This window comes from Epinephelus fuscoguttatus, linkage group LG19 (assembly GCF_011397635.1).
Source record: "Epinephelus fuscoguttatus linkage group LG19, E.fuscoguttatus.final_Chr_v1".
Taxonomy (NCBI): domain Eukaryota; kingdom Metazoa; phylum Chordata; class Actinopteri; order Perciformes; family Serranidae; genus Epinephelus; species Epinephelus fuscoguttatus.
Window position 1 is genome coordinate 9,663,886 of NC_064770.1, and position 25,117 is coordinate 9,689,002.

General features: G+C 37.9%; 3 protein-coding genes across 3 annotated transcripts in view; all 3 read left to right on the plus strand.

Annotated features, from left to right (window-relative positions):
• The first annotated feature begins 434 nt into the window (after positions 1-434).
• tsen54 (TSEN54 tRNA splicing endonuclease subunit) lies at positions 435-11,806 on the plus strand. The gene is made up of 12 exons (XM_049560486.1): positions 435-538; positions 2,166-2,324; positions 3,611-3,674; positions 3,825-3,908; positions 4,043-4,141; positions 4,222-4,274; positions 4,558-4,671; positions 5,773-6,226; positions 6,525-6,660; positions 6,772-6,832; positions 8,806-8,919; positions 9,198-11,806. The coding sequence occupies exons 1-12, from the start codon at positions 483-485 to the stop codon at positions 9,346-9,348; spliced, it is 1,545 nt and encodes a 514-aa protein (XP_049416443.1). The 5' UTR covers positions 435-482; the 3' UTR covers positions 9,349-11,806.
• Positions 11,807-11,828: 22 nt separating this feature from the next.
• Positions 11,829-20,096, plus strand: LOC125878946 (5-hydroxytryptamine receptor 3A-like). Its single transcript, XM_049560488.1, has 10 exons — positions 11,829-11,965; positions 12,088-12,176; positions 12,280-12,446; positions 14,747-14,791; positions 14,961-15,070; positions 15,771-15,943; positions 16,032-16,189; positions 16,305-16,515; positions 16,627-16,785; positions 19,388-20,096. Exons 2-10 carry the CDS (start codon positions 12,137-12,139, stop codon positions 19,648-19,650), a joined length of 1,326 nt encoding a protein of 441 aa, XP_049416445.1. The 5' UTR covers positions 11,829-11,965; positions 12,088-12,136; the 3' UTR covers positions 19,651-20,096.
• Positions 20,097-21,162: 1,066 nt separating this feature from the next.
• Positions 21,163-25,117, plus strand: part of tmem104 (transmembrane protein 104) — a 77,090-nt gene continuing 73,135 nt past the window's right edge. The window contains exons 1-3 of the mRNA XM_049560487.1: positions 21,163-21,432; positions 22,082-22,148; positions 23,041-23,162. Coding sequence (XP_049416444.1) covers positions 22,104-22,148; positions 23,041-23,162 — 167 coding nt within the window. The 5' untranslated portion in view covers positions 21,163-21,432; positions 22,082-22,103. The remainder of the gene's footprint in view (positions 21,433-22,081; positions 22,149-23,040; positions 23,163-25,117) is intronic.

Consider the following 25,117-nt stretch of genomic DNA (forward strand, 5'->3'; position numbering starts at 1 on the left):
TTTATGGTCTCAAAAACTTTGACATCACCAAGAACTAATCTGAGACAACTAGGATTTGTGCCCAGGTTAATTGTAAACTCTGACTTATCCATCTCACTGTTAAGCAGCAGAGAAATAGTTTCTGCAACATGTTAGTCTGGAGGTTTAAACTCATGTTCTCTCACAGAGTTGGGGATTAAAACTAAACTTTCATCTATGTCAGAGAAAACTCAGCTGACTTCAGACTGGTAACTTACAGCACAGCTACACTCACAGATAACTAAAAAAATCACATGAATTGACATTGAAGAGAAACAAGTCAGCACAAATAGATATTAAAATCTATGGTGCGTTCGTAAAATCAATGACACTATCTGGAAAATCCAATCAGCTCCATGTGTTTTAGCGCCTCCCGTCGGCCATGTTTGTAACTACTTTAAATGACGCGATCAGACGGACTTCAGGACCCAGAGGAGACCCTCTGCAGCGGGGAGCTGGCAAACATGGCGGACCAAAACAAGAAAGACACCGAACTGAAGTTCTACAGTGAAATATTAAGGTGCGTAGTTGTCTTCAGTGGAAAATAATAGTTAACTTATCGACACGGGAGCCGCAACTTTCCCACATTTTCTCACTCAGCTGTTGTTGGTCAAATATGTTCTGTTGTCAGAGCTTTTAAACTGTTGCCCCGTACACATGGTGGGTTCATTTGACTGTTAGCTAGCTCAAGTTTTGTGAATGTGGTAACGTTACATGGATGTAAGTCACAGGGAAAACATCAGGTACATATATGAAAAACGTATAAAATAGCAATACTGAGGTAACTTTAGCTTTAGTGTAACGACGTAGTGTAACATTGTTCAGCTCCTGTATTTAAATAACGTTTAAAGTAACCACGCTGCAAGGTAAAATACTCTGTTACAAATACAAGTCCTGCCTCAAAATGTTGTACTGTAGTAGAAATACCGTCACAATTACCCAGAAGCCAAAGTGGCACCCTCACAGTGTTTGTATTGTCCAGCCAACAGTCCAAACCTCTACATAATGATAATATGTTAAATTACTCTAAAGGAAATTATCACATTTGAAAAGCTCGAATCACAAAACGTTTGGCATTTTTGCATTTAAATGAATAAAAGATTAACAAAGTAGTTACCAATTAATTTTCTTTCAGTCAATCAATAGATTGTTTGTTACAGCTGTACTTGTATATGGTCATATATTTTGGGTACCAAAACTTTAATATGAAAAGTTACTAGTAACTAAAACTGTCAGATAAATGTAGTGGAGTTAAAGGCATCATGCAGTTGACTCGATTTTTTTTTAAATATAACATGTCTGGGCCAGGTCCCATGGCAGTGAGTCACTGCTTTATGACTCATGATGATATTTGAAATACACAATATTACAATTATATGCAGCTGGACTCCATTAACAATATAACACTGAGCTGCAATGGCAGTAGAGCACGCCATTTCCTGTATTTGTAATCTAGCAATTAACACATCAGGATGAAATTGGTTATTGTGGTTTCCATAAGACTTATAAAGGACTTATAAATTCTATGCACCTTACTGTATGCACTCACCCTACTTAAAATCACATGAAATTTCCTTGCAAGTTGCATTATTACCTATCTATAAAAGTCTTTATCAAGGAAATAATAATGCAACTTGCATCTTTAATAAAAAGACATTTGCTTTGTCTTGAATTATGTTATCTAGTTATGTCCACTAAAAGAGATTAAACCATTTAAAGTCTGTGCTCACCTCGAATCTTTCATGTTACAGACCTCACCTCTCTGTGCAGTTAGAGACTCTGAAGTTTAACATTTACTTTATGACAATTAAAAAAGCAGCCTACTATATCCTTGAAATCACAGCAAGAATTAAAGGACAAGTCTCAGCAGGATTTAGAAAACATGTCAGTCTTTAGCAGTTTTGGATACTGTAATGGAGTTTTAACAGATCTCCTTGTAACTGCTGTTGATAAAGTCCTCACTAAAGAGAGAAAGGCTTGTGTCTTAACTGTAAGCATGACATTAACTGCATAAACTATAAGAAGTTCAGTTTAAAGCTATATTTTATCAGGACCTTCTCAGTTTATATTTATATGTCTTGGCTTTTACTAGTTAGAAAAGTGTTGAATGTTTGAAGCTGAATGTTGTTTCTTTCTTTAAATTCCAGCCCATCTGAACTGTTCGCAGCCCGGTCCAGGAGTCACAAGATCCCAGTCAGAGGACAGAAGGACTTCTTCCCCAATGACTCAGACGAGCAAAGACAGCACCTTGAGCAAAGTCTAAATGAGCACTGGAGCCTTTTATCAGAGGAGAGAGTGGAGAGGCTGTGAGTAAGAGTAACATCCATGAGCTCCTGTCAATAACTGTGAAGGATGAATAATAAGCAAACATACATGTTGTGAAAAAGACACAGTGACCCTGGTTGTGGTTCTAATAAAAAAAAGTTTGCTTTGTTTGTTTTCTGAATGTCCTTGAATGCATTGACAATGAGGAGTTTTCAATGCAGCCATTGCCTGCAGCTGTATTATAACATTATACCTCTTTGAAAATGAAGGTGACTAAATGTGCACTGACAGTTTGCAGAGTCATGCAACATTCATGGCTCTTTAAGTTACTTTTTAATCCAGTGAAATAAATGTAAAGTAGAAGCTTAAGGGTAGGAACACTTTTCATACTCCACCAGTCAGCATTTTTATGTTAATTCTAGGTGTTTTTGGACAGGAGGAACTTTTTTCATAGTTCTTGGAACATAGTTCCAAGAACCGCAAGTTTTTATTGTGTCAGCTATGCAAGAACTACGAACGATCAACCTTTTTTAGCCCCTATTTCGGAGTAGAGCACTTTCAGCACAAGAGGAGCCTTGAGTGACATAAGTCACTTGTGTATTATAGCCTGAGAATCTTCAATCAGAGACTTACGTCACTTCCACGTTCATGTTGGCGGTGTTAAGGCAAACAGAAAAAAATCCCATTGAAGATATATTGTTCTTGGGGGAGCTCACCCGTGGGCAGTTCCTCTTAGGGAGTCCCCAGAACTGTTTGGTCCATAAATGTCTAACAAGTCAAGTGACTGTGTGTTTGTACTTTGCCTCTTTTAGCTTAAAGATGTGGATTTATGGCAAATTTAGGTTCAGTCTCAGAACTCTTCATTAACCCCGTTTCCAGCTGAGGCAACAGGCCGTTATTTTCAGCTCAGCCAAACAGCAGACAGAGTTAGGAAGGTTGGAAAAAGTTGACCATTTATTGGCTAAAGAGCCAGATATTTTCCTCAGGAGTTAGTGGAGTCCAATACCACAGCTAAAATGAGTGTTAATATTGGATGTACTTCCATCAGGTAGATGCAAACACCACTCCAAAAAACTACTAATGCCGCTCCATGATTGAAGCATGTGTAAATAATATGTTTGCAAAACACATTCAACATAACAACTCTATGAGGCAAAAATATGTTAGGGATATGTGTCTTCTTTCTGCACCCTGATGGCTAGGAAAAAAGTGTAGGCTCTTCCAATAATGTAAAGTATGTGGGTTGATGTTAATGGGATACAGCAGTAGGTTCAGGTTATGCTGCACCGACATGAGATAGATACTGTTTGTTTTTATCTCACTTTAGAGGAAACCTAGTGAAGGCCACATGGATTCCAAGTGAGCAGATTGTGGAGCTTCAGTCTCCAGCTGTAAGTACTGTATCAATAAGTGAAACAAACAGTCAATACACACACACACACACACACACACACACACACACACACACAAATAGTTCTTGTTATAAATCATTTGTCAAATTATTATTCTGTGTCTTACAACATTTGTTGTCTTTACAAAAGGGAAAGTTCTGGCAGACTATGGGCTTTTCTGCCAACGGCAAGCAGTACCTCCTCCCCGAAGAGGCTCTCTACCTGATGGAGTGTGTGAGTGGCAGATAAAACCTGTTTACCAGGGTGTGGTTTACACATCATCCTTTGTGTTATGTAGCTGTATTTATACAGCACTTGTGATCTGTATAATGCTGATTGATGACATCTGTGAGTGGCTGTGTGAACAGGGAAACGTGCAGGTGTTTTACTGGGACCTGCCGCTGTCCATCCAGGATGGGTATGAGAGATTTCTGTCCTCGAGCACAGTGAGCCTCCAGCAATATCAGGTACAAGAAAAAGTCCAACACATATTTAGAAGTAGGGCCACACTGCTGAACTGGTCTAATGACTCTTTTTCATCACAAAGGTGTTTGGGCATTTGAAAAGGCTTGGCTATGTGGTGCACAGATTTGATCCCAGGTAACAGAATCTTAACGTCACACTCAGATGGGATTAGAAATTCATACATTACATTGTAATATTGTCCATCAATCCATTATCTATAGCCACATTTAAAACCCCTTTTAGACATAGTTTGAATCCTGTCCAGATGGATCTTTATTGACTCAGTGTTTTGGATGATGTTGCTGGGAAGGCTCTGCAAAATGTGTGTGTGTGTGTGTGTGTGTGTGTGTGTGTGTGTGTGTGTGTGTGTGTGTGTGTGTGTGTGTGTGTGTGTGTGTGTGTGTGTTTCTTCTTACAGTACAGAGCCATCATCTTATGCAAGGCAGTTGAACCTGCCTGTGTCACGTGAGAAAGTGGGAAGACAACTGAAGAGGAAGCGTAGTGCCAGCCCCACCCTCACCACAACATCCAGGTAAACACAGGCCCTGGACAAAATTACTCTCAATTTGTATATGTAGTGCTCTGTATTTACTGTCCACCATTTTATTTAAGCGTCCAGATAATTTAAAAAAAAAAAAAAAAAATTGTCCTCACTTGCTCCAGTATAGTTTCTATTTTATTATAGTTTTATATACGTGTTACTTATTTATCTGTGCTTTTGCTGCTGCAACAATATCTTCTATTGGGATTAGTGAAGATTATCTTGTCTTGTCTTGTCTTGTCTTGTCTTAAAATTCTGAGTATAAAGTAATTGAACTCAGGGAGTGATTTGGGACACAACTACATTTTATTGTAAAAAAGTAGAAATAGAAAGGAGGACTATTATTATTCATTATCAAACAAGCTATTGATGGGGAACTCCAGTGATGTAGTTGTTTATTTCCATAAATTTTGGGTATGAGAAACAGATTTTTAAAAAACGTTTTGGCTATTGTTAAATATGTATAGATGTTGGATAGGGGCAGCCCCATGATGGGAAATGACAGCAATCGACCTTAGTTTACAGAAGTATCTCATACACTCAGGTTCAGGCAAGGTTGCAAAACAATTAAGAGACATGTCCATGAAACTAATAGGTTTTTTTTTAACAAGAAATAAATAATACAAACTTGTCAAATTCTGATCCAAACACACGTCAAATTGCACTGACATCTGTCTGTAGGCTCATCAGTTTTCTATCCCCCACAAAGAGGGGCACCCTCGACATTTTGTGAAGTGACTGCATGTTTCTGTCTGTGCTGTAAGCATAAGCAGCTAATTTGCAGTGGAAGTGTCTCCTCGATGAGTAAAATTAGCAGTTTGCATATTCGCAAATGCCTGGGAAGTACGTGTTTTATTGTGATATAGGTGTACCCAATTTAATCTACTTTAAAGTTGTCATGGAAATGGGGTTATGGAGTATGGAGTTTTGAAAATTAATTATTAAACGTGTGGGAACCTCTGTTGAAAAAGTGACAGACTGTGGAAAATGACTAAAAAATGACAACAACAGATCTGTATTGGTGATCTATTGTAACGTGCAGTGAGCCTTTATGTAAATTAGAGACTCATACAATGTTTGTTCTTGCTGTAGTCATACTAAAGCACAAGAAGGATCCACAACTGAAAGAATGGAGGAGGATAAATGTGGCCTTCAACGTGAGGAGGATAAAGAGCTTCCTGAGTCCCACCAGATGATGCCTTCAGGGACTCCAGGCACCCAGACTTACACCACAGGTTCAGAAGAACAAGGCAGGGGCAGGAATTGGTGGATGACAGATGTTCTCGTGGACCGATCAGATCACCAGCCCTCCTGTGGTAGCTCACGCTGGGACTTCAGCTCCATCACTTTCCCTGACCTGGGCTCCAGGAAGCAGCTCTCCAGCTGCCTGGCCTCTCCAGACCCCTCTCTGCTCCCCGGGTCTCTTGCTGTGGGAGTCTGTGACATTGCTTACTGGAGTCAAAAAATAAACCTGAGGAAGGTGAAGATGTCCGCAAAGGACAAGAAGAGGGAAGAGGATCAGCAGAGGCACTGGCGGGACAGAGAGGTTTGTAGCATATGTAACATCAAGATGCAACTGAAAAATGTTTCACACAAATATTAATGCATTGTATTTATAGGCACGTTTCAGAGCACTCATGGACAGCTTACAAGACAGAGTTAAAAACAGGCAGCAATGTATCAAGACATCTTAAAATCAAACAAAGCATTAGTACAAAATATTAAGTCAGTAAAGTAACTACGTTTAAAATCTAACGTTTAATAATATCTGTGAAATTATATGTTTGTTTTCAAGTGATATAAAGGTTCATATTATGGGTGATCACATTGTCAGTTCCTTCAAGGTTCAACGATGCAGAAACTGGGCGGAGTATCGGGAGCTCATGGCGAGGCGGCAGGGGGAGCATAGAGGCCGACCAGCACACTTATGGGACAGAGAAGTCACTCCTTTACATGACCCAACACAACCAATCCCCCATGGTGAGATCACATGGACCTGGTCTGTAAACTACATTGAGTTAATATAGTGTCTGGATCGAAGTCGATTACTTTTGTCTGATTCAAGTCAGTGATACTTGTTTTCTCTTCCAGGGGAGCTGCTGGATAAAATCAGTGTGATTAAATCTACAAATTTGCTGGAGGGGGCATCCAGGTAACACTTGTTTCTATTTCCTCTTATTACACAGAAAATTGGTAAAATGTGGCAGTGATTCATCAGATGTAGGCAGGTGTTCAGACTGAAAACAGCCCTGCTTTTATAAAGCGCAAGGGGCTGTGTTTTTGTTGCTTCAGGTTGCGGGTTAATAATGAAATTTTGTTTGGCAACATTTTCATAAATGAGAGCAGCACAGATGTTTGACGGAAGTTAATTAATGTGTCTCATGATTCATCAGACAGTTATTGCACCACATGACAAGCCTCATAACTGATATAGTACGGTCTGACAGGATTTCATTAGCCCCATCTCACACTGTGTGACGTGCAGTGAACCTGTGAGATTGTTGTTTGTGCTCATTCTATGGGCGCCTTCATTCATGACAGCAGAGCAGTGGGAGGGAAGGAGAGAACAGAACGAGTGGTGATACAGTATTCGTGATTTTTATTCAAAATAATTTCACTCACAGTCACACTAAGCTGAATCGCTCTTGATTGACCCTAGAAACCAAAATAAGCAAGTTGCCAGGGCTTAACAGTTGACTCCAAGTGAAGTTCAGACACGTATGGCTGTATTAACACTTAAATCTTTTTTTCTTGCCTCCCGTAGACAGTAACAGTTAGTTTTTGTTTTTTTTTAATGCCTCATGCATATGCCAACAGCCATGAGAACATCGGAGGACATTTTTAGGTTGTCTGTGCCATACTCGTAAATGAGATATTTCAGGAACACCTGGAGGGAATTTCTTTAAATTTGGTGAAAAATGTCCAGGTGGACTCAAGCATAAACTGATGGAGGTACCGAAGGTCAAGATCGCTGTGACCACATAAAACATGATTTTGGCTATAACACAAGAATTCTTAAACTAATTATGATAAAGTTTCACGAGTTTCAAAGTGATGACATTTTATATATACAAAAGGTCAAAGGTCAGCTTCACTGTGACATCATAATGATATGCAAAAACACTTTTCTGACCATTATTCAATGCCAAAACTCAGGAACAGAAGGTGACACATTTGGTCAGATACTGAATTGGTTCCACTAATCTTAGGTGTCCACCTTGATTATATAGATCCTACGTGCTCCCTGGGAGAAGATGTGTGTGTGCAGAGCATCTATGTTTTACAACTTTTACAACAGACATTTATGTAAACTGCAGTTTGAGCGGGTGGTATTGGCACTCAGACCTTATTGTAATGGCATACAATCACAAGGCTGTAATTCTAGCTTTTGTGTGTGGCAGTAAGCTATTGGGAGATGTCCTTTTTTGTGGAGTTTCAGTTGCCACCATCAGACCTGTTGGAAACACTGTCACCACTGCTGGCTACATTAGCTTGGAAGCTGTTAATTCATCCATCAATTCTCTGCCACTTATCTGGGTCCAGGTCACATCAATTGATTTACTGTATTACTAACAATTATTGATGTTATAAACAGCTGGGAAGTACTGTAAAAAATGCCAAAGGAATGACATAAGTTCATGCACTTAATAAATATTGGTGTGCCTTTTCGTCCCCACTGGGTTTCTGTCATGCTTGGACTGGTAGGACAGTACAGCAAAGTTATCAAATTGAATTCTACGTAGTATTTGAACAAAAGGTTTAACTTTAATATGGTCAACATCAGGACATAACCTCTTACAATAAGGTCTGAGTGCAAGAGGCATCGCATGACTTACCAGCTGTGTCCATATAACCATCTAGTCCAGATCAGCACCAAATATGTGACCTCATTGTGATTACATCAACCCTGAGCCGCCTAAGAGGAAGTGTGTGGACTTAATGTGAACTGAGCTCGTCTCACTGCTATTGCGATTTATGATTTACAGACACATAAAGACTGTGAGACAAAGCAGTGAGACGCTGCGGCTCTGGTGTTTGTCACTGCCTCGTCGTACAATGATGTTGATATACTGTGACTGAGAGTGCATCATTCAGGGACTTGACCTCATGCTTTTGTCTGCTCAGGTTAAAAGGCTCCGATGACTGGAGGATTTGTTTCAATGTTTACCAACCGGATTCAGTGGCTGACTTCAAGAAGAGCAACCCGGGGAAGCCGTACTCCAGGATGTGTGTGTGCAGGTAAGCAATCACACAAACTGCCTGAGGGCATGTTTGCTCAAGATTGGCTTACAGGACACAACATCTGACTCAAACTAAATACTGATAACAGCAGTTGAACATGAATGCCTCTTTTGTCTTATTTTCTTTTTCAATTTTTGAGTAATTACCTGGTTTGTAAAATGTTCAAAAATACTAAGAAATGCTCATCACAGCCTCCCAGAATGATGGAGCATGTTGGCCTGTGTCTGTCTGAAATACCGACAGGAAAATATGATTATCTCCTTGTTGTGTCTCAGTTTCGATGGCCCCGTACCTGACCTGCGAGCCATCAAGCAGTTGGCCTTCCAGAGTGGAGACATCCCAGTGGTCTTTGCTGTGGTGGACTATGGAGACATCTCCTTCTACACCTTCAAAGACTTCCAGCTGCCCACTGATGTGTACCCCTGACACCTCACTGTTCTTCAACAAACAACACGTATCCAGGACTTTAAAATTAATCTGCATCTGTCGGGTGGCTGGACATACAAAAATAAAAATATATAAGCAATCGTTGATGTTACATATAAAAAGAAAAATCCTGAGAAAGTGCTTTTGTGTGTCTGGCCATTGTTGGAGTTGGAGGGGAGTTTTTAGTGCCAAAGTTTCAGTCCTGAGTTGGGATCTGTACAGTTACTACTTCAGAGCCGTGCCAAATTCTACACATAGTCGCTTTAATATACAAGTGACAGAAAAGTGACCAGTGATTTTTTTTAAAAAAAAAAAAAAGTGGCTTCATCAGTTTTTATGCCTTGGTACACTCCTGACAGTGCACTTAGGAAGAAAATACATGTTTCTCCCATCATTAAGACCAACAAACTAAGTTTACCAGACTTTTTGTTGTGTATTTTCTGCAGCAACACCAACAGCATAGATTAACGCCTCATTTCCACGATTAAATTTAATGTCCATATTTCTGTTAAGTATATGGAGTTTACTCCAGGTGTTCAACACATGGAAATGCATCTCTTTATGGATGAATAAACAGCCACTGCAGTGTCACATCTTGTGGAACATGTGCATGGAGCAGGACAGAGTCAAAAAACAGGACCAGTAATGCATGGCGACAAATAAGTGGGGAGATTGGCTGCCACGTGTGTCGCCAGCTTTGTAAAATTCTTTGCTAAAAGACGTATGATCCACCCTGCATGCACTCTACATTACACTGCTAGCATGCTTCCAATGGTAGCCAGCTAAATACGCTCTCAAACTGTTCCCTGAGAAAAAAATGTATAAATAGAGCTGTATTACATTCATCAGTTTGCTAACTAATTGGTTTTTATGCTAACTTCTTGGGGCACAGAGCATACAGTCTGCTGCAAAAGATCAATTTTTTTCAACATATTTGAGGCAAATTCCAGACTGAAAAAATAATGGAAGGAGTTGTCTTGCAAACACATCAGAGATCATGGAGGTTCTTTGACTCACATACATACACAGAGCTATGTTGAAACAAGGCATAAGAACGCTGTTCCCAGTGGGAAATAAATTGTTGCTACAACACCCAAATAATGGTGGTGATGTATAACTACTGCATTTATGCAAGTATTTTAAATACCTTATTAAAGTACTTTTTTTTTTTTTTACTTTAAGTATTTCCATTTTAGGCTACTTTATACTTCTACTCTGCTACATTCATTGTTCTTTTTCCTGCAATACATCCATTTGATAACTTTGATTATTAATTACTTTAGAGATTCAGGTTATTAATTAATTAATTAATGTAAATCAACAAATAAATTATCATGTATTACAGATAACCCTGCTGTTTAAAGTAATAAAAACGAGCTTCACCATTACCACTGCAACAACAGAGTGATGAAGACATGAATGCATCAATAATTATTAAACAATAATAGAAGAAATTTGTGTAATTGGCCATTCTGCATGATGAGTACTTGTACTTTTAGTGCTTTAAGTATATTTTGATGCTTACACTTTTGTATTGCTACACCACAGTATTGCTACTTTTACTTGAATGAAAGATCTGGATACCTCCACCACCACGCCACATAGTCACATGAACAAGAAAAGAAACTAATAAGAGCATAGTATAATTTATGTGAACTCAGGAAATTAAGTAATATAGTGCAAAATGTACAGCATCAGTTCTAGTGATAGTGTACTTAAATTAAAGATGCACTCCCAAATTCAGCTACAGCACTCCATAGCAATACTTTCATGTCAGTTAGGTTTCAAAGCATCAGCAGTGAGCTGGTAGAAAAAAATGTTGGGATTTGAGAGCACTGTATGGTCTTATAATACAACTAAAATGTGTAACATTAAATTCAAGAATTGTTGGAATTCACATTTTCTTAAAGGTATTTCAGGGACATTTTTGGGGACAGGTTCTGGGACTGGTCCTGCTTTTGTAAGAAGTTCCTTTATTGTAATGTATCTAATGTATCTTCTGTTTATTGCCATCATCTTTTCTGTTTGAGAGGTGTGAATAGTTTGTCAAAATATAACACTTAAATTATGTTTTATTCTAATGTTGTTTTTTCTCAGGGCTTTTATTGACATCTCCATCAGCTGCTATGGCGATGAATCATTTATCAAACTAATTTTTTCAAGATTAAAAGTGAAGTTTGATGCCCAAGTGAAAATGTTACATTTGCAATGAGAGTTTATTTTGCAGCTGGTGAAACAGTCTCACACAAATGTTAGTTATGAGCACTAAGTTTGATAATTATGATTATGTTAGTTTTTGTCTGAAGTCAAAATACAGACAGTGTTTTCTACCTGACTGTTGCAAACACGAGGCTCCGGGTATTTAACATATCAAAAATGTACACTTGAGATATTGCTGTTCACTTCTGTCTATGTGCAGGTACTTTTTTACATTTTCTAATTAAAATCCTTAAATCATTTTTAGTCATGTGCCTGTTTTTTGTCCTGACCACAGGTGTTGTAAGCATGAAGGACAATGTGCACGGTGAAACCCTTTACACTCCCACTTGATGTCACACTGAGGTCTCATTATGTTGACTTTTTGCTTCAGCTGCTGGTCAACAATAGAACTGCACAGGTAATGTGTGTTACGTCCCTTAACAACAGACCGCAGAAGCAAAGAGAAGCTTTCTTACACTTGACAATGCAATTAATTAGATCTATTGACTTTTGTACTGTCCTGCAAATTATGCAACACAGCTTCACAGCTTAAAAGGGTTTGCTCAGTTTGAGATGGAGACAAACAGCCATGGCAGCTCTGAGGACTCTAGCTTTTCTTGCTTTAATTGGTGAGTTATTAAATTCAACTTAAAGTTTTGGTTTTGATTAAATTTACTAATATTAGAATGAAGATGTTTTCTTGTCAATAAAGTTTTTTTGTCTTCTTCCCAGCACTTGTTTCCAGCAGCGAGACATCAGACTGCTCATACATTGACCTTCTGAATCACTTAGACCTGACAACATCAAATGATCTTCTGGCAGTGATGCGCCCTGTGAAGAACTGGACTACACCCACCCTCGTTCAGATGGACATGGTATTGTATGGTATTTTAGGAGTGGTAAGTGTCCCTGTATTCTCTGGAGTGTATACATCAGCTTTCAGGGTGCATTGCTTTCATAAACCTGTTTTTTTAAAGGGTCACTTCACTCAAAACACAAAATATATTTTGATATAACAAGCAGCAACTACTTTGTAGTTGTTTTGTGTCTCTTTGAGGTAACTTTGTGTATCTGCTGGTCTTTTGGGCTCTCTTTGTAGTCATTTTGTGACTCTGAGGTCTTTTTGTGTCTCTTTGTAGTAGTTTTGTGTCTCCTTGTGGTCTCCCTGTCTCTCTTTGATGTAATTGTAGTATGTATCGTCTAGTCTTTTGGGCTCTCTCTAATGTAATGATGTGCCTTCTTGGTCTTTCTGTGTCTCTGTGGTCAGTTTTCTAACTTTGTAATCACTTAGTGTGTCTTTTTGGTCTTCTTGTGTGTCTTTGTAGTTGCTCTATGTCCTTCAGAGGTAATTTTGTGTGTCTTCTGTTTTTTTTTGGGTTCTCTTTGAGGTTTTTTTTGTGTCTCCTTGTAGTCATTATGTATCTCTTTGTGGTCTCCTTGTGTCTACTTGATGTAATTTATAGTCTTCATGGTCTTTCTATGTCTCTTTGTCGTCATTTTGTGTCTCTTTAAGGTAATTTTGTGTATCCACTGGTCTTTTAGTGTCTCTCTGAAGTCATTCTGTGTGTATTTTTTTGGTCTTTTGTCTCTTTTTTGTAGTCATTTAGTGTCTATTTTTAGTCTACTTGCATTTTTTTGGAGTTGTTTTATGTCCCTTTGTAATTTTGTGTATCTTCTGGTCTTTTTGTGTCTCTGATGTAGTTTTGTGAATTTTCTGGTCTTTTTTGTGTCTTCTTGTAGTCGTTTTGTGTGTCTTTGTGGTATTTTGTGTCACTCTGTGGTCTTTTGTGTCTCTGTGTGGTCATTTTGTGTCTCTTTGAGGTCTTTTTGTGACTCCTTGTAGTCATTATGTGTCTCTTTGTGGTCTCCCTGTGTCTCTTTGATGTAATTCTGTGTGTCTTTGAGGTAATTGTGTGTATCTTCTAGTCTTTTGGGGTCTCTGTGATGTAACTTAGTGCCTTCTTGGTCTTTCTATGTCTCTTTGTAGTCGTTTTGTGTCTCTTTAAGGTAATTCTTTGTATCTTCTGGTCTTTTCTGTCTTTTTATCATCATTTTGTGTCTCTTTGGTCTTATGTGTCATTTTTGTCTCTTTGTGGTCTTTTGTGTCTTTGAGGTAATTTTGTGTATTTTACAGCCTTTTTGTGTCTCTGTAAAGTTATTTTGCGTCTCTTCCTGGTTGGTGCATGTTCATTTCTGTTTGCAGGTGAAGGCTGGGGGGCCCCCTAACACTTTAGGCCCCTCGACCTGTGCTCAGTAGGCCCGTTCAGTAATCTATACATGTCAATTGCCAGTTTGTTGAGTACGCCTGGCTAAAATAAATGCAGTCTAAGACAACATCCTGCAACAAATTGTGTTTTGTCATACTATATATGGTGTTTGTATTATTTCGTCCAGCTCTTTTATATGTGTAAGGGTATAGGCTGAATAATACAAACAACTCTGTATAATGCAGTACAGTTGAACAGCAGCAAAAACCACATCCTCCAAAAAGATCGTGCAGTTGAATCAACATGTCTCATCATCACTCATAAGAATAATTCAGTAGTAAAAAAGTAACAGGAGAGTGAGAGAGCTGTCAGTCAGACCTGTGAGAAAATGCCTAATCTGGAAAACTACCATAAGTTAAAATACCTGTTCTACCTTTTTTATCAGTAATGATGATAAAAAAAACATCCACCAATGTAATACATTTATTTGTTTTTATATCTTGTGGAACAAGATGCAAAATATATCAGTTAGGATTTTGGGTCCTACATTATTTCACACTATGAAAGGGGATATTCTCATTCATTGATACTTTAAGTGCATTTTGCTGGTAATGCTTCACTTGAGTAAAATTTAAAAATGCAGAACATTCACATATAATTTTACATTATGGGGCTGTTTTTACTTCATGTAATGGTCTGCATACTTCTTTTACCGCTCCCTTTTCACATCAGGGTCTGTGAATTATGTAGAACCAATGCTGTGAGCACCTCAAATTAAATTTCGTTCCTCTGTTTCATCAGGGTGGCAAAATCTCAGAGACAGATATCTCAAAACCTTGGTAAATTAACCCCAAACTATCCTTGTGTATGAATACAGCTAGATTTAAGTGAGGAGATGTGTGATTTAGGTCAATAAATCCTTTCAAGTAAACATGCTGTTTTTGTTTTAAATGCACATGAATACTTACCAAAGTGCTGCTGATTGTCTGCAGGATGAGAAGTCTCAAACTGTCACGAGTCACATCTGGATCCAAATGGTAAGACTCCTGACCAAAACATTTAGGAAACACAGACATGATCATGTTGAGTTCTGGTGCCAAAGAACTGACATCAACAACGTTGTTTGGCTTTACGTTTACAGTCACGACTCTTTCAATCTCACACACTCATTGTGAACCTGTGCCAAAATTTTTTTTATTTTCCCAGCGTTGGACAAATGAATTCCTGACCTGGAATTCATCAGACTTTTGTGGCATCGATGTGTTGACCATTCCCAGATCGCGGCTGTGGATCCCAGATATAAATATCCAAGAGGAGTATGTACCATACATCACATAAGTGCAGTTTGTGGATCTTTTCCGAAGTGGTGTTTCATTAAGGAGAAATCAGGACAGCGGGGCTCATTTTGACTGGGACCAGGCTAGTTTGGAGGAATATGTTTTCTAGGTCAGACTTATTTAAACTAATTTAATAAAACAGTAAATTAGTTTGGTCTAAGCCTAGTTTAACTTGAAATCTCACTTCATAAAGCACACTTCAGATTCCTTACATGGATTGTTCACACTGAGAGAAGTTTCAGCTGGTTGCAATCTGCACTCCTCACCACTAGATGCCACTAAATTCTATGTATCTTACAAACTGCTACTTTAAACTGTTTAGGCTTTCCCTTCAGGTTTTACACTATCTCCTCATTTGGTATTCATAACATTCCGGATAAACAACCACCTCCATCTAGCAGATGGAGGTGGTTGTTTATCTTTCCACTGCATGGCTATACATTTATTGGCTGTGATAGGAGCTCTAATAAATTGGAGTTTGTTTTCATTGACTTATATCATACATGTGTCACCCAGTGGGGTTACTTTTTCAGTTAGATCTGAATTACAGTCCTATTAATAGATGTTGGGATTTCTTAAAACCTCCGGGGTTTTACCAGCTTTTATAAAGATAAGCAAATCTATTAATCCCTTTTTTTTTTCTTTTTTTTTTAAACGTCCTCTCCTCTACTTTTTCCAGTGTCTCTGATACTGGGAGCATTGTGAAGAGTCCATTTGTCAGTTTGTCTCCCGACGGTACAGTGTTGTCAAACGCACGTCAGCGACTGACCTCCACCTGTCAGCTGAATCTCAACCTGTTCCCCTTTGATTCACAAAACTGTACCATCACCTTTACATCCATGAATTCCGATGGTAAAATACATGAGATTAACTGCAGGTGCTACTTAACTTTGAAACATATTTGATGTCATTATTTCATATGTTTTTGTTCTCTACACAGTGGCAACTATAGTTCTAGGAACACTCAGGAATGACACAATCCTTAATGAACTCTCTGAGCTGATCATGGTTACAAAGGGAGAATGGCAACTTGAACAAATGGAAATTACCACTTTGTCTCTACCTGAAGAAAGTTGGCAAAGCAAACTTATATACGTAGTAAGCAAATATTTGTAATGAAATTTGATAACTGTGTGTGTGTGTGTGTGTGTGTGTGTGTGTTTTTCTCTGATTAATATGGTGATTATTTTTAACATGATCTATGTTTTTTCAGGTGAAAATCTCCAGGAAGCCGTTGCTTTATGTGATCAATTTCATCGTGCCCCTGCTTTATTTTCTGGTCCTGGATTTGGCCTCCTTCTTCATCAATGAGGCCAGAGGTGAAAAGCTGAGCTTCAAAGTGACTGTGCTCCTGTCCATATCTGTCCTACTGCTGATTCTTAAGGACATGTTGCCCTCCACTGAAGACAAGCTGCCAATGATCGGTGAGCTGCTGCACAGACCAGAGATTTAACTGTGATAGAGTGTTCAGCATCCTCTTTACTGGCATCAACAACATCACACTGACCAAAAATGTCTCCGCACCGTTATTCTAGCCACGTACTGTGCTGCGATCTTCGCCCTGGTGGGACTAAGCGTTTTGGAGGCTATGCTGGTCAGCTTCCTAATCGACCTTGATGGTTATTGTGGTGAGAAGTCTCAACGCTCTGTAAAAGCCCAAGTGGATATTCAACTGCAAGTCGACTCTCACACAGGTAAGGTAACATATATGTACATATATATGTCATTAATAGATTCAAATAACTGCTTGACAAGTGGAAAGAATCAGCAACTTGCATCTAACGCAGGTTTAAGGTTTGTGATGACCAAACTAGGGCTGCAACTAACGATTATTTTCACTGGCGACTAATCTGTTGATTATTTATTCGATTAGTCGACTAATCATTTTATCGAAAAATGTGTTAAAATGTTGAAAAATGTCAGTCTGTCTCTCCCAAGCCCCAAAATTATGTCATCTAATGTCTTGTTTTGTAGTCACGCCAAAGGGTTTTAGTTCACCGTCATGGGAGAGTGTGTAAAGCTGCCAATATCTGAACGTAAGAAGCTGCAGTAAGAGTATTTTGGGGCACTTTTATAGTGCTTTTCTATGAAAAATGACTCAAGCCGATTAGTCAACTACTAAAATAGTCACTGATTATTTTAATAGTCGATTAGTCATCGATTAGTCGACTAATCGTTGCAGCCCTAGACCAAACTTAAGACCATATTTCCTACATTTTTTCATGGCGATAAACTGACATTGGAAATGTTTGACCATGTCTTTGAGTATCTGAGTGTTGCCTCTTTATGGGCTGCATTCCTCTTTGGGGATCTGGGTCTTAAATTGCAACAGAAATCCCGATGCAAAATCAGTATCTCCAAAATGAGATTCTTTCATTTTGCCGCGGGCCCTTGAAAGATTTCATTTGATGATTTCTGACATGTAAACATCTGCTGCTTTTGCTTTGTTTAAGTGGTTTACTCGTATGACATATCGTTCAAAAGCGTTGCTTCTTGCGGTTCAATTGATGTGGACCATTTCAAAATGCAACTACCACAGGGAGGTCAATATACGCTTCTGTCAGACAAAAAACAAAACAGTTATAACTCACCTATGAAGCATTATTATAATCCACAAATTTATGCTGACAAAAACGCTGCTTCTACAGTCTTCACACATCCCCAAAGGTCTAAATCCAGTAAAATATATAGTCCAAACACACTATTACATCCATAGATATCCAAGAACTGCCATTGCATTATTTCAAATGTTCATATTTCTCTACATTTTATCCATAATTTCTTAAGTTTGCATGTTATTTAGCTATGAAGTTATACGTTAAAAGAGAGGCGGTTAAGATCAGGAAAAAGATAATGTGAACTACATCTCTTTACTTATGCAAATGCTAAGTCAGCGATTAGCCTGCTATTAAGTATTATGTTAAAAGAGAGGCAGTTAAGGTAAGGATAAGGGTAAACATAAGGGTTACATTTTGTTACTTATACAGTGAACCATGTCTTTATGTATTATGAATTATGAAGTGGATTATTGCTACATTTGGTTTAATTTATTTACTACAGTGTAGCATTGTAGCAGGGGTCAGATGGCCGTCATTTTAGTAGGTTTGTCTTGTACTAGTGGTGGGCGGGGTTTGTAACAGCATGTAGTGTATGGACAAACAGAATATGTCTGCAGCTATACATGTCTCCAGCGAGGGCCTGTGTTGAAGGAGATACCTCCGCCACTTCCTTTGACCTCAGAGTCAATCAGTAGCCAGCAATTGGCCGTATGGCTTATGGGTCTTGTAGTCAACAACACTCAACGCGTCCAAAGGAGTTTTCATCTTTTTCTTGGAATTATAGATTGTTATAAATGTATTTAAATGATAAACAAATGGCTCCTCTGTTGTCTTCTGGGAAAAAAAAGTCAATCTCATAGATTTAGGTTATCGAAAGGTGTTTTTATATATACAATTAGCTCTTAAATAGACTTTTTTTGTCTTTGTTAATTTGTTTTTCACTTAAATTCACACATTCAGTATATTGTTTTACCCTCTTTTTTAAAAGCACCTGGACTAAACCTTATTACCTTACCTTACCTTGTTTTTCAGTGATATTGTTATCTACTTTGAATTTGGACTAAGTGAGGCTTCATATTATGACCCCATTGTGTTTTCCAGCTGATAAGTCCCAGTTCTATCCATCTGCATCATCTTTTTTCAATAAAATATTCAGGTGAAGATAAGAAAAACACCATTTTATTTCAGTGTACTTAGACTGATTCTGATTGTTGAGGGAAAGACTTCTGTGCTGCCCTTTCATATGAGACTTTGTATGTGCATGTACTAAAAATGGAACAAGAACAGCTCTCAGTTTACTTTGGGTATGCCTTGAATAGGTGTTTTAGGTGAATTTTTCAGGACCTGTAAGAGGAAAGATATCTGGGTTTTGGTACATTTTTATATACCTCACATTGAGTTTAGCACTTTTCTCCTAAACTTTTTTTCGTATGATAAAATAAACCAAATTTGTCAAATATTAAATGTTTTCTATACACTAGCAGACATATGAAAACTTTATTGATTGACTTTGCTGATGAACATCCCTATTCATATTTTAAGATACAGGAAGGAATACAAATGCCAGCGATGTTACAGTAGTTGATATTTAGTCCACTTGGGGGCAGCACAACAAACAAGCTGGAAACATCACACCTAACACATCTCATCACTGTGAATGAGCATCCCAATATAGATGCATCAGTGATCCTACATGTACATATAGACCCTGAACACAACTTTCCCCTGTCCCACACAGATCCTGCTGGAGCTGAGGAGACTCCAGAGAAAAATGACATCCCTCTGGATTTGCCCAAAGGCCCCAACCTGTTGAAACAAATCCTGGAGGAAGTGAAGGCAGCTCGACAGGAAGCCGAAGGGCAAGACAAAGACAAGAGGAAGCCTGGACGCTACTTAAGAGTGGCTAAAATTATAGACTCTGTGTTCTTTACCTTCTATTTTGTAGCTGTTGTGGTTTTTCTGACATACATGAACGTAGTGTGGATTTTAAAAATAGAGTAGAAATGATGTGTGCATAATCTGCCAGTGCGTGCTTTTTGAATTACTAAGTACCACTGTTTCCAACCCCCTAACAGATTACACTGAGCTTTTCAGACATGACTAACAACCTGCATGCAAAGTTTGATAACTTGAAAATGACTGTATATACAGCATGATATGAAATGGTTAAATGAGTTGATGTTTGGATCAAAGTAAAGTTGATAAGTGTTTATATTGTTGGTTTACTGTAAATGTGACACAAGTTAAAAGGGGGAAAATGAGAGAAATCAGAGGGAAGGGGGTTTGCTGCATTTTACTGCTGAAGGTAATGGAAGATGGCATGTATGTACCGTGTAATGGGAAAACTTTTATTGTAGGGTGATGACTTTTACTATGTTGGTCTGTTTTTCTATTGTAGTCCTACATTGAAAAAACTCCTTCAGTAAATGTATGTAAGGTTATTATTACTCATGCATTAATGTAAAAGCCTTATTTTACTGTTGGAGCTGGTTTGGGTGGAGCTCATTTGAGCATTAACTAATGATTAATTTCATTAGGGATTAATCTGATGATTATTTTCTGTATCAATTGTTGGGTGTGTGAAAATAGTGACAAAATTATCACAATTACTCAGTGCCCAAAGTGACACTCTTATAATGTTTGTTTTGTTCAACCAGCTTATTATTAACTTATTATTACTAATACATTACAAGTACTATAAGTTTTAAAAGGAAAAGTAGCAATCCTTCCCAGTAGTGAAGCTGGAACCATGAAATGTTTTTACATGAAAAATTACAATATCAAAATACTTGCCACTTAATTTTCTGTTAATCAGGTTATCGTTTCAGTTTGACTTAATTTTTGACTTAATTTGTAACAAAACATATTTAATAGGCTCCTCATATGTTATGCAAAAATCTTAATGTGTGCAGTAACTGAAGGTTTCAGTACCAAGAACCTTGGTACCTTGATTTGGATCTGTGCTCCTTTATAGGAATTTTTAATCTGTTCTGTGACTTTAACGAAAACACACTTCACAACATTTTAAAAGCGCCACCTGTCTACTTAAAGTAAGTGTGACACTGCTCACAGTGCAGGCACAAGGTGTGCATGCCATATGACATGTACATGTGTCATATGACAGGACATATTGGTTGAGGGGTTGTTCGTTTGTGTCAGCCCAGCTGCACGGAGGGGCGGGTTTACTGATTTACCCAAACTGTAGCCTTATAATGTTGAGTGGCACTGTACTAATTATTCTAAAATTAGTCAAAAGTGTATATATAACTGTTTTCATAAACAAAACATGCTCCCAAAATCAGATTTGATTGGACCTCGTGATTTGTTCTCCGTACCAACAACTGACCGAGCAAACCAACCAGCAGGTGTATCAACGTAAACATACTAACAACGACAATAATTCTATTGTACCTTCATAATAAAAGCATTATTATATATTTGCCGTTAATTTACTATGAGACGGATTTACTTTGAAAACCAGTGCCGGAAGTGCCAGTTTGTGTCAAAGGAAGCTTTACGCTTGTTGCGGAACAGGTCAGCTGGTTGGTTAGTTTACAGCTTCAGTTAGCTAACTGTCATAGCCTTGCTAGCTCCTGAGGGAGTGTTTTTCTCCAAACCTTTGGCTCATATTGACTTCCCCCATCAATTTAACAACGACGCAGCTCATGTTAGCGAGGCGACGAGGCTCTGCGTTTCTCCAGCTAGCCAGTGATACACATGACAGCTTGGAGCAACCTGCTAGCATAGCAGCTAAGTTAGCAAGATACACTGGGAAGAAGTAAGGTGAGAGGTGTTTCCGTTTGTTTTCATGAATGACTCTGGTGTTGCTCGATACAGAGTGACCTGACTGGTCTTACACGGTAGCAGTGTATTTAATAAAACGCCACAACTAAACATTAACGTTATTCATATGAGTTTTTGTGTGATAGCTATTTTGTTGCTAGGAAAGGAATGTCAGCTCAGCAGACTGCACAACTTTACACAGTCAGGATAGCTTTTTTCCTGTGACATAAATCAATAAAAACACAACAAAAATCTCTGCCACCGAACTACACAGTGGTATCCAATAGAAATGTGTTAAACGACTATTTTTAATGAATATATGTGCTGCTTTGTGAGTCATATGTTTGCCGAATTGAAAAATGGCCTTAAAAGTTTAAGACGTGTCTTGAATGTTTTTTAATGAATGCCCAGTTATTTGCCGACAGTAAAATAAACTCTAAATGGGAAACTATATGATTGGCGTTCTTTTTCCATCCAAGATAAAGCTGAACAACCACTCTTCTATTAAATGTACATTCTCAGTATCTGTTATTACATTACAGACAATGCACAGCCTGATTATACAATATATTACTTAATTATGGCCATGCCAATAGTGTAAATTAAAATTGGGAAAATTTAGCTGTCTGCTTGTGGTTTATTCCTTCAGGTGAGGACCAGTGTCATCAACCATGGCAGGTGGAATTACAGAGAGCGGGGAGCCCTACTCCCCATTTGTGAGTATCACGCAGGGTGCTGTGGGTAATCCTTATTTTATTATTAGTATAATGATTATTGTTTAAGGTAAGACATACATTGTAATTGTCAAAGAATAGTTCTGTGCAACCAGGAGCACTCAAGCACAGCACGTAAGGCTCTGAAGTAGTAAAGATGTTGTATTCTTCTTGCAGTCTTTACCTTGTTTTATAAACTAAATGGTTCTCTGAGCTGCCTTTATTGACTGCTTATAATGTTCCAAATACTTCACACACGTATGACAGAAAAAGGCATTTTTCTGAAGAAACATTAATTGTGTAATCAAAGAAGTATGTATGGTGCATATGAAAGTGCAGTGAACAATAAAGAGGAAGCTAAATTGCTTACACATCCTTTTTTTTTTAACACATCATGCCTCTTTATAGTCTGTACTCTTTTTTGAGTAAATACTTTTGAGTCCCTGACTGCTTGCATCAGCATGACTTCGCCACAGAGATTAAGTTCTGCTGGTCAGATGTTTTTTTCCAGGAAGCTAAAGCTTTGAATCATTAAAGCACTCTGCTACCAGATAGGTCTAAGTGCTGCCCCCTTAACCTCAATGTCATCCACGACAATGGTTGGATAATCCACCAAGTAGTCTGATCTTTATCAGCAAAGGCACTGAGGAACACCTAATAATGCATTGCTTGAAATTTTGCATTAGATAAACCACATTAAATAAATTATTAATGTAAGATGGAACTTGATAAACCCGTAGAGAGGTTAGTGCAGCAGCAAAACTAAAAGGTTATAGGGGGGAGAAAGTGAATTTAAGGGTACAACATATACTTGAAAATGAAATCATAGAGGTGAATGTCATGAACAACACTGAACATGTCTATGTGCCTCCCATTCCTCTCATGTCTTCTCTAGGTGGGGCTGGTGTATATGTTCAATCTGATTGTGGGAACAGGAGCTCTGACAATGCCCAAAGCCTTTGCAACAGCCGGCTGGGTGGTTAGCATAGCACTCATCTCCTTTTTAGGATTTATGAGGTAAGTCTTGCTTTACCCAACTAACTCTTTTCCCTTTCCCAGACAGGGCGGCTTACATTTTCTACCTACATCTGCCTTCTTTCTATTTATATTTTGATTCAATATGAAACAACATGTGTTTGAACATGATATTTGTTTTCTGCTAAAACGAAAGTGATCATTCAGGAGACTTTTACTGTCATTGTTTCATCATAGCAAGCATAGCAAGGTCAATTATGTTGGTGTTTTCTAGTGAAAAGTGTGTGGATGTGACAGTTTATTTTCTAAAGTCATACATGTTGCATGATTCGGTTGTCAAAAACTTGCAGCACAAAATATAAATATTAAAACCAAATCTAGAATCAAATCTAATACATCAAACATAAAAACAATGCTTAGTTTGATAGGTTGATGTCTATGAAAAGGCATTCATGTGCTGAGAAACCTGAATTTTGTCGCCGTCAGTCAAATATTAATTGTGCTCAAGTCAAACATGAAACATCTAAGGGTTAAGGCATAATATATCTATAATCTCAAACTGAACAATAGTTTTTTATAAGAACAAAATAACTAAAGACTAAAGAAACTAAAGATTGTACTGATGTGAAAACAGATTTTTATTTTTATTAAAATTATGATATCAAAATAGCTGGTGATTATTAATGATTTATTTTTTAAATTATTGCACATTGCATTAGTGTGCATTTTCATTTTTTCCTACATGAAACATGTTTGATGTGAACATTTCTTACCAGTTTAAACATGAGTCCATCTATTTTCTTTAAAGTGCTATAACCAGTATTTTGATGATAATAATAATGTATCAAATGATAATTTGAAAGGTGTTACTTGTAGTGATAAACCTACAGAAAATTGTCACCTGAATCTGCAGCTCCTCTCAGCTTTATAATGAGTTACAGATTATTGTGTAGATGTCCAAAGTTGAGCACTTAGTGGCTAATGAGCCAAATATTTTCCTCAGGAGTTGGTAGTTAGTTTCACAACATGTTTGCTCTGCTTCAAAGTGGCTAACAAAACAGCTTTCGCAGGTTCAAATTTAATAAATCTCCCTCTTTTTATACTTACTAGCGCAGTGCCTGTTCAAAACATGCATGTTCATAACTGGCTGATTGCTCTGCCTGTGTTAGTGCCGTTCCCGAGAGCTGCTCATACAAACAACTTCACACATGAAACTGTCTCTCTGTGGGTCCTGAGCAATAGACCTGAGCCCTGAAACAGCTACAGATTTACTATAATGTTTTTATGTGACAAAATATTGAATTATGTTGCTATCCTAACTCATTGTGCCCTGAAATAATACATGAAAGGTCCCAAAGCACTTTAAAATATGCAGCTCAAGGGTATACTACTCACTTACTGTGTGCTTGTCCTTCAGAGGGAAACATTGTACTGCTGCATTTAACCGACAGAGAAATGTTACTTACTACATTGCAGATTCAGATTTCACTCACAAAATACAACAAGTTAAATGTGATGCATTGTTTTTCATTAAACTATTCCATTATATACTATTCAGATGTTAATTAAATGTAAGTACATTGTGCTGATAATGCCTCTCTTTCTCTCTTCACTGTAAGTAAAAATTTTGATAACTTTTACTATGCGGTATTAATCACTTTTCTATAAATATTTAATAGTTTTACTTCAGAAAAAAGTTTAGTACGTCCTCTACCACTGCCACTACCAACATTTCCAGTAAGATAAAGGGTCAAAAGTATAGCAAGATAGCATTTGCTTGAGGCCCCCATGTCAATGTGTCATGTGTCCACATTAAACCAATTCAACACTGCACGTCCTTGGATCCTCAGCAATACATCTGCCAAGTGTGAGGCAGATGGGATGAACGTTCCACAAATAGGAGGGTCATACATACAGACACAGACAGAGATTACTTGCTTTATATTTGGACTTTTTTTTTTTTTTTCATTAAAGCAGCGGTGTGCCAATCAGCACTT

Excerpts from the sequence above, each read along its gene's own strand:
- LOC125878946 (XM_049560488.1), top strand. The coding sequence starts at position 12,137 with ATGGCAGCTCTGAGGACTCTAGCTTTTCTTGCTTTAATTG. Across the intron at positions 15,944-16,031 it reads TACATCCATGAATTCCGATG|TGGCAACTATAGTTCTAGGA; the intron begins GTAAAATACATG and ends TTCTCTACACAG. Across the intron at positions 16,516-16,626 it reads AGACAAGCTGCCAATGATCG|CCACGTACTGTGCTGCGATC; the intron begins GTGAGCTGCTGC and ends CCGTTATTCTAG.
- tsen54 (XM_049560486.1), top strand. The coding sequence starts at position 483 with ATGGCGGACCAAAACAAGAAAGACACCGAACTGAAGTTCTACAGTGAA. Across the intron at positions 4,142-4,221 it reads TGAGCCTCCAGCAATATCAG|GTGTTTGGGCATTTGAAAAG; the intron begins GTACAAGAAAAA and ends TTCATCACAAAG. Across the intron at positions 6,661-6,771 it reads AACACAACCAATCCCCCATG|GGGAGCTGCTGGATAAAATC; the intron begins GTGAGATCACAT and ends TTTCTCTTCCAG.